General features: G+C 38.7%; 1 protein-coding gene across 4 annotated transcripts in view; it reads right to left on the minus strand.

Annotated features, from left to right (window-relative positions):
- ATG10 (autophagy related 10) overlaps positions 1 to 13676 on the minus strand; it is an 85874-nt gene that overhangs the window by 10019 nt on the left and 62179 nt on the right. For all 4 annotated transcript variants that reach the window (XM_046905905.1, XM_046905906.1, XM_424902.7 and 1 more), the window contains one exon: positions 10713 to 10810. In XM_046905905.1, coding sequence (XP_046761861.1) covers positions 10713 to 10810 — 98 coding nt within the window. The remainder of the gene's footprint in view (positions 1 to 10712; positions 10811 to 13676) is intronic.

The raw sequence follows: 13676 nt of genomic DNA on the forward strand, positions 1-13676 counted from the left end.
TTAAGTTAAGAGAATCAACCAAGGCGCAAAGCTGAAAGATCCAGCAAGCTGTGGAAGTATGGAAAAGATACTGGGGACAGATTTCCCACCCTGATTAAAAAATGGTACATTAAAAAAATAATAATCTGTAATAGCATTTGAAAAATGCACCCCTAAAGGGCTCACTTTATAGTTCCAGGACTTCCTGGACAAAAAGACATTGGGAATAGAGGTTTCATTGGAATTTAGAGCTTGAAATACTGCAACTAGCAAATGTGATGGCAAATATTTCCACCTCCTCTTTATTGTTTATCAGTAAGGTAGTATGACTGATAGCTAGAGCACAGTCAGAGACAGTTCCCACATGGTAGTGAATGGAAAGCAAAATTCTGCTGCAGCAAAGCTGTAGGATGCTAATTTAACCTTATCAGATATAAGGAGGCAATAAAGGGTCCATAAAAGTGTGAGTCAACCCTCATTCTGAGTTTGGGCTAAGAGAAGAGTTTCTTTGTTCCTCATCTCTTCCTGTAATGCCAGATGACCGCTTTCTTCTCCTTCAGTTAAAGCACCTTGTGTTGCCCGTTACTTGAAATACCATTTGTCAGACCAGTACCAGTACTCTGAACAACTACTGCAACTGTAGATGTTATATTCTTGCACAGACACTGTAACACTGTCGATTATCACAGCAATTTTACTCATGACAGGCTCCACAGTAGGCGACTAACAGTGTATGACCTACAAGCCTGACCCGTCACAAGTTTGCTGAAGGAAGTCAAGGATCTTCATACACAGTCTGGCAGAGGCAGAAGTTTAAACTGGGATAAGTATCCAAGAGAAAAGGAAATGATGGCACAACAAAGGTGGACAGCAGAAAACGCCCAAAGGAAATGAAACTGTCTCCAGCAACGCTGAAGAGCCGTCTCAGGACTGCAACTAAATGCTTTGACAATGCCAGTATCCAGAGTTTAAAACAGACTGTGTCAGCTTCTGTGACAGCACAAGTGAAACACCAGTCTCTGTCCTGAGACCAAAAGCTTATGCAAGTGTGAGCTCACCTTTTCTTTAGGAGCCATAGCTCCCATTCTGCAAGGGCATTTTGGGTGGTATATCCCCTTATTCTTGAATTACACTGCAGTGCAGCCAGAATGCAATATACAAAAAGAGAGCCACAGCAGGGCTCCCATCAACTTTCAACTTTAAGAGCCATCAGCTGGCTTCATGAGCTTTGGAGTCTCCATGTAGTTTCTACTCTGACTCTACGGAGAACATCCATCTCCTTTGATGATTTCATTATCTTCCTTGAAGCTCTGACTGCCTTAAGAACACAAGAAGTGCCTTACTGGATCAGACTAAAGGTTCATCTAGCAACATATCTTGTGTCCGACAGCAGCAGTCGGAAAGGCTATTTTAGAAAAACACAAGTTTGGCCCTTCTCTGCAGTTCATCCCCCCTGTACTGCTTCAGCACATTTCATGTATTAGTGTGTGCGAGGTAATTTTGTAGCCATGTATGGACAAGTGGTTCCATGAATTTCTCTAAATGCTTTCGAACTGCTGATAGCATCTGCTTCCAAAACGTGAGAGCACAGGTGCTTAGGCATGAATACCTAAATTCCATTTGAAATGGCAAATTAGGAGCTTTATTAATAATAATTTTTAAAAAATTAAAATCTGCAGAAGGGCTTGTCCAAAAGCCTGTGCTGCAGAAATAAAATTGGACAGTCCTATGAAGTTTACAAGTTTTACGACCTTGCCAGCTGTCTTTCACATGGAGTTTAACTGAATGTGGCTTTATGATAACCACTTCTCTCACACTGTGCAATCAGTGTTGCCGTGTGTTTCAGAATTTTTCATAAAAACATTCAAAAAGAGGGGAACATTCAGTACCCAGCTTCACTCCAGTAATGAGCTGCTGGATCCATACAGGTCTGCTGCAAGAGAAAGACACCTCAGCTCACAGTGAGCAATGTCAGACCAGGAAGAAAATAATGCTATTTCATCTCTTTCAAAAACTCTCTACTGGAGGTTATCTGTGGAATTCCTCTTACCAGAGAAACGGCAAATGCAACATGTAGCACTGACACAATTTTTCTACAAAAGAAGAACAATGAGGATCAATACTATTACACTGTAATTCATTCAATTAATTATGAATCGGTGTTGAAATATTATTAAACCTCTATTTCAGAATAACTGATCAATTCAAGTACTAGGCCTGAATACTAGGGCTTGAAAGGCTATTCTGAACTGTACGCTGGCGATTGGCAAGGATCCTCCTACCACTTTTTAGTTCTATGTGAACGTTATCAGCTAAGCCTCCTTGTTTATGTTACACCATTTAGTACGAGTCTACCATTTGGTCTTTTCCTCCTATGAAATTAGTCAGACTAGGTTTATGTCCATGAAGTCTTACTGGAAGAAACTTGACTCATTGTGACTATACATTATTAATTAATGCTTAATTTTTAAACAAAACCTACTTGCTAGATTGTACACTACTGCTGTTTTCAGCCACAGAATTTCAATATATTACAGAAACTTCTAGTTTTAAGTAAGTATTAACCCCACTTCTCCATTCTTAGATTTTTTTCCTAAGGAAAAAAAATCAGGTTTTGAAAGAACCTTCCAATCCATGCTGGTAATATTCCCTTTCCTCGGGATGTTGTACTAATAATTTTCCAAAAATATTAGCAGGGGATCCATAGCAACTGTTGATATGACTCAAAATGATTTAAGAGCAATCTTAGCAACCTTCTGTTAAGATATACTTTATACAGCCTCCCCCACTTAGCAAAATCCCACAATATGGCAAGAAAGATTTGTATGTCTAAGAATAGCTACCTACACACATTTTTCAAGATGACTGAGCCATAATGATTTAAATCCTCCCTACCACAGTTTCAGCAAGATGTGCCTCTACAACACTATATCAATGTGTTCTGCTCAGAGTTTTGAATCTCTTTCCTTTTCTAAATCACACCATTAACATCCCTGCCATTTTAGAAATAATGTTTATTGATTTTTCTGTTAACACTGCTATAAATTAAGTGATGTAATGGACAGGATTATTGAAGTACTATAAAGAATATGTCTTTCAGATACTTAACTACATATTGAAAAAGCACTGACACTGGAAAAATACTGCAGTTCTCTGCTGTTCTTGGAAGTTTAGGTTTGGAAAGCTACTTTTAATATGACAGAATGGACATGTAAGAGAGATGATATTACAACTACCTGCTAAGTACCAAATGACAGAAGAAAAACACGATTCAGATGAAACTGACAAATAAATATGGAGAAGAAAGTCAGAAGTAAGAAAATTTCTTATGATTCTGAAACTTAAGATCAGTAATTTGTGGGACAGAGCTGCTAAAATCCCTTCCTGTAATAAAGATGTTATTAGTAAATGCCAGCAGCTTTGATCACTGTTGGTGAAGAATCAAAGAAGAGTTGAATAGTCTGAAACTGAAGATGCACAAACAACACAGAAGGAAAACAGCAGAATCACCACCAGCCTTCCTCAACTAGTGCTGGTTTCTATTTATGGGTCATACAAGGTGAGCTTTTAAGCTAAGACTTAAACATTGCGGAAGGTCTTTTAATGGGCTACCTCATAGACAACAGTGATGTACTATTCTTAAGAATTTATTCAAGGTTACAGAACAGCAGGAACGTACCAAAGGAGAAATAACCTTTTAAGGAAGATGTATTCATGAAATAGAGCAATGAAGCTGTGAGGGGTCTGGAGCACAAGTATTATGAGCAGTGGCTGAGGGAACGGGGATTGTTCAGTCTGCAGAAGGGGAAGTTTGGGACAGACCATGTCACCCTCTACAACTGCCTGAAAGGAAGTTGTGGCAAGGTGGGGATTGGCATCTTCTCCATTGTAACAGAGACAGGACAAGAGGCAGTGGCCCCAGCTTTTACCAGGGGAGGACCAGGCTAGATATAAGGAAAAAATTATCGTCAGAAAGAGAGGTGAGTTATTGTGACAGGCTGTCCAGGGAGGTGGTGGAGTCACTGACCCTGGAGGTGTTTAAGAAAAGAGCAGATGTGGCATTCATGGGCCCTGTTTATAGGTATTGTGGTGATAGGTGGATGGTTGAACTGGAAGATCTTAGTGGTCATTTTGAACCTTAATGATTCTATGATAAGTTAGACCACTTAGATTAATCTTTTCTACAGTGCCACAGAAAAGATACTTCCATATCAATGTAACCACTGGAAACTTCTTAAAAATCTCAACATTTTTTGCACCCTTTTGGGAGCAGAATATCGGGCTGACAGAAAATGTGAGTTGCCACAGTCCTGAAATTCAGGCCTGCATGTGACCTCACCGGTTACTACATTTACAGTCAGTACCCAAATGCTGTCGATGTCTTTCTTTCTGGGGCATCTCCAAAGCACTAAAACAAGCAAAACACCAAATCAATATACCATACATGAAACTTGTCCACTCCCATGCTTAGGGACATGCACACAGATTTTGAATTCAGATTTTGGTAATAGATACACTGGGTCTGAACTGTTTTTAGTAAAAACTGGCATGGTACGGAGAAGGAGGGAGGGAGCACACAGTCTGTAACTTCCATAATCCTTGAGTCACAGAGTAGTTTTTTAGACTGTTTCTACAGGACCTTCAAGTCACCAAGCTTTCATTCTTGTTTTATTGGGCAGTTTTTCACCTGCTGAACCTCCCATTATAATGCAATTCGATTACTATCCTTGGGTGTTTGATTTTACATTCTATCATCACTACGCATTGATTAAGCCTTAGCTCATACACTTGATTGTGATTATGGGTTTCTCAGAGGAAGGTCAGGGTTTATGACAACCTAACACTCACGGTTTTGTTTTTGTAACAAAACTTTTGGTGATGCTTGTTCCTGACTGCAATCAGATTCATTCACCAGCTTTAAAAAAAAAAAAACAAAAAAACACAGACTGGCACAAGTGAGAACAAAAAAATGGACTTGGGCACACATTTTCAGGGGTATATATCTAACATACTCTAAAACTCTCACTCAACTTCGTCCTAACCTTAGGAATATCTGTTTTTCAGACTGCCAAGTCTGTCCCCCCTGAAAAAAAGAAAGAAAAAAAAAAAAGCCGTTTTCTGCTTCTCACCATGTGCATAAACAACTACAACCTGAGAAAAAGATCAACATCTGGCCTATGACCAATTTGACTCCTAGCGTATGTCTGCAATGTGAGTATCCCACTGCCCTTCATATATCAAGCCTACCAAACCTGGTCTCTCATAGAACATATCAAAGAGGAAGAAGAGATGGTTGTTTTACCCCACTTGACTCTACAAGCAAGTAGAGAATTCATCTGAGATGTAAGAGACCTAAATTGAGCTCTCTTTTCTGCTTGCTTTTCCTAGGAGAGCCATTTACTACCAACCTACGTGGTATTTTGAGGTGGAAACATTTCACTTTCCACTACTGAAGTTGTTCTATCGTGGACACAGTTTTATAAACACCTGCCAGGACAAAGACCAGATGGAAACGAATACTGCCTTCACCTATTGCCCAATCCAATAAATATTCCAGTACTTCATAACAACTTCTAGAAGGTGTCTGAAAAATAAATAGGTCTTTATAGTTCACCTTTTAATAGATAACTGTATCCATCACCGGGCCATAAGTTAGAAAAGCAGGTGTGTAAAAACAGAAGACAAAATTTGACATTCACCAGTACTTACGGGCTGGCTATAACTATGTAGTCACTTTTAACGGCTGCACATTTCCCATTCATATGAGGGGAGACTTCCAAAATGACAGAAGATAAAACATAGCTTTTTAAAATGAACTTAAGTTTAGTTATCTCTGTTCTATAAATCCCTGGTTGATAAACTATACACTACCCACGGTAAAATGAGTTCACTTGAACAGTAAGGTATCTCCCCCCTTGCTTCTTTTCCATTCTTTGCCCTCCACTCTTTGGTCTTGACGGTTTCTCCTATACTTATGGGTCTTTTCTCTTTTAAATTGCCTCACCATTTACTATTGCACTATGTCACTTTTGGACTTCTGCCAACTTTGGATGCCCCTGGTACACCATACCTGGATTTTCATATGGTGGATCTGAGGTTGGCTTACATGAAAGAGGACTATTAGGTTGGACCTTTTAAACACAATGCCACTATGTATCTACCTAAAAGGATACTGGATTCCTCTGCTAAACATCAGAGCGTATGTGAGAGAAAAAGGTCTTGCTGGCATCCATTACCATGGTGACTTGTTTCTTCTTTCCTTCGTATAGACTTCTATTGCCATTTACCTTAAATTTCTTTTAGCTGGACCCAGTTACTCAAAGCTCTGCAGAATGTTTCATGTTTTGTTTTCTACTATGAACTGAAGTCTCTTCAGGACCTTCAGAGTTATTTTCACATTCTTCCCATTCTCAACTTCTCTTGTGATATTTCTGTTTCCCCCCAGTCCACCCTCCTGAACATTTACATCTCTTATTCATTCTAAAGGCCAATACATAGCTGGCTTAGTAAGTACTTTTGAAATGCCATGCAACCAGGGAAAAAAAAACAGAGCTAGAAACCTAAGGAGTCCAGAAGGTCCCCTAGGGTACTCACAAGGGGGATGCAGGGCTAGGATTTCGTCCTCATTCCCACAGATCAGAATAAACCAGATGCAGGACAGTTGAGGAAAGCTATTTTGTTTGCATTTCAGACACTCAGAAAGCAGCTTCTTCAGAAGAGCCCATTTCTAGCATCCATTAATTCACAAAGGCAAAGAGCCATTCTTTTGAAATACGCAGGGAGTAATAACTAATACAGGATATCCTCAAAAGCACTCACCAAGTTACAAGAAAACTATTCAGGACACAGACATGCAATGTCTGCAATTCCATTTCTGACTCTTTATAAAAAGAAGCTAAAATCACAGTTGGCAAGGGTTCTAAAATGCAACAGTAATCCATAAATACTCCTTAATTTTCCTGTCATTGCAGAATTAAGCTACTTCCATCTCACACAGATCTTACCAGGTGTGCTAAATTGATGTCATTATAAACCATCAGGAAATACCCACAGAGACCTGTAGCAACATTTAGAAGTTTTGTTAAACAGCTGTGTGTTATAATTGATTTGTATTATTTAAAACAGCTAAAGCAAGTTATCTCCGGATGTAGAAAAGGGATGACTGAAGACTCCAGGGAGATTTAACTCACAAGAAAGCCAATCATAGGAACTTCATTTGAGCATTTTAAGATTATTACTAGAGGAAGTGCAATTAAATCATCACCATTTATCAATTATCATTATAAAATACTACGCAACCTTATCATACTAATTTATTTATGAGAAGGTAACTAGATGATTTCTGCTTTCTGCAATAAAATCATCTAGTCAGTAAAAACATCTGAAGGCACTTTCTCTGAAAATGAATGTGACTTTCCAATGGTAATCAAAGGCAACAGAAAATATTCAAATTTTACCTAAAATCTGTTTTTAACTACATTGGTAATGTAGCTGCCAAACACCTAAACTCTTTAGAGCTTAGGCAGTGTTCCACTTCTGGTCTCAGATATGAAAGGCAAGAGTATGCACGTTTCATAAAAGACAAAGACATTTCCTAAAAGTGCCAAATGCTCAGTGGACACTTGTGGATCTGTGACTTACAAATGGCAGAACGACTTTCTTTTTCCCCTAACCTACCAACCCTTTAAATCAAGGGTTAAAAGTAATATTACCCAATGACAGTTTTTTGTTCATTTTTTTCCCTATGGTGAATTGCTTGTAGAATTTAAAGATTTTGTTCTGTTCTGGAGCAAAATCCTAGATGTTCTTTCTCTGCTGTTCACGTGTTCTGAGAGTTCAAGCTTGTTTTGGTGAGTTTGCCCAGTGACTTGCATTGTATGATCTGTGTCCCTGCAGGCAAAGTGTAACCCACATAACAAAATGGGTCAGCAGAAATGCAGAAGAGAAGAGAAACTGTATTTCGGTTCAGAACCCTGACCCACTTGAGGGCAAAAAACACCCTTTTTCTTGCAGACCTAACTTGTTTTGATCTGAGCCTTGCAGGCTATTGCTTACAGTATGTTTGTATTATCTTTTATAATTCCTGTGAGAATTCTCTGATTTTCACTGTTGTCTTATATAAGATCTGGCATATGTATCTCTCAGTTTACAAGGGGAAGCGTTATACCAGCAGTTGCTGGCATTTACAATGCTATAGTGTTGGCACTGCTAATTGTGCCAGTGCTTTCCCTCCCCTCCAACTTTGTCAGAGATGTACTGAATACCATGCATTCCCTTCATATTCTGATCACCGGACTGAATGACCACGACTGAATGCACGCTCATTGCCTGGTGCCTTCCTGCTTTCATCTAAAATTAAAACTACAGACCTCTTAAAGCTGCTTTCCCAGAGGCTCTCTCTCACAGACGTGTAAGAAAGCACATTTTCAATCCAGGAATGCAGCTGGGGCCCACCAACCCTGTTCAATACTGATGTGAAGCAGGCTTACCTCACTCAAGACAGTGAAGTTCAACAGCCTTAAGCCACAGGTACACAGTCTTCATGGAGAAGACATATGTACAAAAGACATAGGGAAAAAAAAAGATAATTCTAAATTACATGTTTAGTAGAATTGCTGAAGTATCTTACCATCTCCAGCTTCTACCTGCCAGCAGTTCCAATATCATGCTTGAGGCTCAGTCTGTATTATTCTAAAAGAAACAGTTTAACTTAGTCCGCAATGTCCTTATTTAATGGAACAATGCCTTGATGTGTTATGTTCAAAAGTATTTGGCTGTATAACTAATAATTTCTCTGAAATGTTCTTTCTTATAACCTAATTTCTGTTTGTCACTGGACTCATATGGGCTGAACTGCCCCTGGAAAAGTACCACCAAGTCGAGAGGTTCAGCATACCATACATTTTACCATGCATAAAATGTGTATTCGTAAGCCTTATATACACCTCTAATTTATAAGATGCAGGACAGTTTTACTTTACTGTTCATTAAGAGTAATCTTGGGGTGGGAGTCTTCTGGTTTTCCTTTTCGCTTCCATTACTCTGGTTTTACACATTTCAAACATACTCTTTACACTTTTCTCTCAGTAGCACTGCATTATGATTTATTACCTATACAGGGTTGTAGGTTCTTGCAGCGCTTTGCATCAAACAGAAAAAAAGAAACACCTTTCAGGTGCTTTCCATTGAACGTGAATGTGTCTTTGGGCCATAGAGGAATCTGGAAGGGTGTAAAAAAGACAAAAACACCTCCAAAGTGCACACAGCAGAGACTTCTATACATTTTTGCATGTGGGAATATAAACTATCAACAAACCAGAACAACTCAGCTGGGAAATACTAGAGATGGTAACACTGAAGGATTCCTATCATCTGACTGTAGGACTACTGGTCACTATCTACCAGGAATGCATGAAGATGCATTCAGTGAAGGTAAAGTTAATTGAATCCTCTGCCTCTCTATGCAGAAACAATGATCATTTAGCTACAAATCTTAAACTTCAGCTATAAATCACAAAACTTTACAATCTGAACTATGGAACTTTCTTGTACAGATAGGCAGCTACCTGATAGCATATTATTATTAAAATCTAATTTTCTCATCTTCGTTCTGCAGTAGACAAGCTAGGTAATTAACACTTTATTTAAAAGCATCTATTATGAGAGAATCTGCAAACTCACAATTAGAATTCAGAAATGCACAGCAAACATTGGATAACCAATGTCTGTTAGATTCCCAGGGAGCTATTATAATACAAATAATAGTCTGTGGCTGCAAAAACATGAATGTTGCTTGTGTTCCCATGATTGAGTACCATTTACAAACAGTAATTAAGTTGTATTAGTTGAATTATGGGAACACCTGTAGACCTCAGTTACATTCCTGTTGTGCTAGCTGCTGTATTAAGAAACCCGTGTACCTGAAAACAGCTAAGATCAAGAAGCCAGTGACTGAAGCAAAAGCACAGAGGCATCAGTATCTTCCTCTGATGATAAAAACTTCATACTTGGAGTGTCCCCACTCTTTGTCCAAACTTGCACTGCAGGCCTGGAGCAATCAGCTCAGCTCTGAGCCGTATGTCACTTTTCCTATGCACAAGTGAGACTGTTTTCAAGACAGCCACCATGCAACTCCAGGAACATGGTATGAATTGCTGAAATAATCTAGTGACTTCAAGACCACTTCAAATAAAAGTGATTTGAATAGCTCTAAAACAAGGCAGTGATAGCAGAGTTCACTAATCTGTTTCCTCTTGTAAAACACAATATTCATTAACGACTGATTCTTAAGCAGTTGTCAATAATAACATATTATTTGATTGAGAGATAAATTTTCTCTCCTTCAGTCCTAGGAATTGAAAGTTTATTTAAAGTCAAAAATTATACAGTCTTTTTAGTTCTTTGATTAACAGACAATCTGGGACATGTTGCATTACTAGACAAAACTTAGGTAAGTAAGGCTATATTTTTATTTACCCAAACCCACAATTACTCAGAAATCACCAGAAGGTTTCAAGATTGGCTTTGGAAAAGTATTTTAAATGAGAGATATTATCACATTAAGTTTTAAGTGGTGAATTCTTCAAAATCCAGGTCTGAAACTGTTGTTGGTTAAGTGGCTCAAACAGCACCTCAGTAAGACTTCTATTTGTGTATGGGAGAGAAATAAGACCAATTAGGATTTGGGCATATACTGCATTCATCATTTGTGTAAAGGACTAGTGGCTTCTCACCTGCTGTGTAATAGTGTCCCATGGCCCTTCCTGCAGACGAGCCTGGTAGCACACATGAACACTTTTCCATATTTCATCCAGCGTTAAAGGTCTTCCATCTGTGGGAGTGGGAAGGGGAAAAACCATACACAGTTAATACATTTAAGGAGGCTACATCTTTAGTAGGGAGCAGCAAAAGTAAATACAAAAATACTGATTCTCTGGAGGGAGTGGGAAACAATCACATCAAAATGTGATTGAGACACTTCTGGGCTCATAACTCCAGAGCAGCACAGCTCAAATCCTAACTGGATGTGCGTACAAAACTATCCTGAATTCTCAAAACTAACATAAATACTCTGATCATCTTTATTCTCTGTCACCTGAGAGCAGCAACTTACTTTCCAGGTTGCAAGTTGTAAAGTTAAACTAATTATGTAAAACAACACTTGGGTAAAAGAGATTAAAAAACACTGCCCTTTAGTAACCTAGATGGCTGCACTGTTGCAGCAGGCTTTTATTTAGGATTACGCCAAGATATTAGTGTCAACCATTCTGAAAACAAGTATGTCAGTTACTTTCCTGAATATTTGTTTTTGACAAACAGCAATAGGGTATTTGATATACTTTCAATAAGTAGCTACGTCTTAGCATTTATTAGGTGTCAGAGACTATTATTCTGTGATAACTAGTTTTATTCTACTGACATTTTCATGTCTGTAAAATGAACAAGATTTATTCACCCAATTAACATTTGAATACCATGTTTAGGTGTAAGTTAAAAACAGCTGCCTACTGCCTCTGTTTCAGTCTCTGCACACATTTTAAAATGCAGCTCCAAGTTTTGCCCTTACATAAGCACGACAGAGCAGGAGCATTAAGATATCTGTGAAGGCAACAGAATATTCAGTAGATATGCTCAGTAAGGTGAGACCTGTTAGACCTTCATGTCCCATAGCCTACGATGGCAGATATCAAAGTTGCTCTGGAGACAGTCTAACACCTACTAAGAAATTCGGTCCTAGCATGTAAGTCAAGTTTAGAAGGAAATATTTACGCTCAGATCATCAGTGTATAGGTAATACAAAATGCCATGGATGCTTTCAGTTTTCTGATCGCCTGCAAAGGCAATCCAGAACAAGTCCCAGTGCAAGATGTAAAATAACACACATTTCAAAAAAAATTTCATCTGCTCCTCTAGATTTTGCTCTGCACACCTCTGTATTTGTGAATTACTGGAACATCCCTTGAGCAAACACAGTTTATACACATGGAATGTATTATTCTAACTTTAACTATCTCTAACTGTTGAACAAACTTTAACATTTACAGAAATGATCAAGTACATAACAAGTATTAAGCACATTATAGTTCAAAATCACCAGTTTTGCTTTTACTTCACGTATGAAAAGCAGTACATGTTCCATCATATTCCAGTACAGAATTATTTTCATTTCAGACAAAAAATATGAATAAATTTAGAACTTTTACATTACCTAAGTGAGACCACAGTAAAAAATGTCACTAGTCATTATAAAGTGATTGCAGTGTTTCATATAGGAACAAAAAAAAAAAAAAAAAAAAAACTGATCCGGGCATTCGGATCAGGGATTTACATAGTGAATTAAGTTTGGATTTAAGCCCCCCTCAAATTTTGAATTTTCTTCACAAATCAGTTTCACTAAACTTTAAATGAGTTTGAAATCAGTCATTTTTTTATTTTAATTGATTAAGGTTTCATATATACTCCCATGTAAATTCTTAGAAATTCTTAACTGAGCTTGCCCAGCTTGGTGTCCTAGAAGATGGGAAGACAAATACAGCAGGAAAGAATAACTCCTCTATACTTTACATGGACATGAGGTTCGGCCACAAGCTGGGAACTGTATGACTCTTGCAAAAAGGACAGCTGATTAATGGGCAGTTTCCACATTGCCCCTTGAAGGATGAAGACCTGAAAGGCTAGCATTTTCCCTCTTCATTAAAGAAATAAAATACTAACCAAACTAAAACAAAATAGAATAGAATAAAAAATACATTAAGGTCCCAAATCCATGACAGAAGTATGAGAAATAGAAGAGTTTGAAGTTTTGGCAGTCTGTTTTGGTTCTGTTGCTGTTTCCATGTTGGAATACAAGTACTTATGATAAAACTCATTTCAAGTAACCTGACTGGATGTGGGTCTTACGTTTTAAACTCCACGGCTTGTATGAGGACGATATAACTGAAGCCATTTTACTCCCACGCTTGCACAAATAGACACATCTGTATTCTCTGGGTACTTTTACTCCATCTCTGCAGGGTTGCCAGCATTCACAGGTTCAGCTGCCCATTTTGCATCTCCACAATCCCCAGACATCCAGCTGGCAGGCAGGCGGGTCAAAAATTGTTGGTGCTGGCAACGAGGGGCCTGTGGCACCCACCGGGCCTAGCAGCCATTGGGCCTTGCCACTGCGGCGTCTCCACACTCAGCTCTCCATAGCAGAGCTTAACTCAGAAAGCACTGCTGGGAAAGAAAAGCAGCATCAAGCAAAGAGACGTGGCAGCAGAGGAAGGTGTGGGCTGCAGATTCACTCAGCAATGTATTTATTTATTCATCAACCACCCAGAGGCTGAGGTGTCTGCTGCTCATCCCAAGCCCTGCACTAGGTTTAGCTGGAAGCTAGTGTGTCAACAGAGGAGAAAATTTGTGGTTTTGTGTAATTCAGCTTATTAAATAATCACACAGTTTGCCACAAAGAGTGAAAGGAAATGTATACCACACAGAAGGATCTGTGTGTGGGCCAGCCCAGGATTACTGTACCTTTTTGAAACACTGTGCTCATAAAGCCACAAACCTGCACACAAGCCATCATTAGTATCAACACAGGTGAAAAGCAGACCTTGACGCAACAAACACGACATCTACCCTGCAAGAGAGGCCAAAAGTGCCTGAGAAACAACCAACAAAGGTTTGGTTTTTTTTTTTTAAGAGAAAGGTGCTAA

This window comes from Gallus gallus, chromosome Z (assembly GCF_016699485.2).
Source record: "Gallus gallus isolate bGalGal1 chromosome Z, bGalGal1.mat.broiler.GRCg7b, whole genome shotgun sequence".
Lineage (NCBI taxonomy): Eukaryota > Metazoa > Chordata > Aves > Galliformes > Phasianidae > Gallus > Gallus gallus.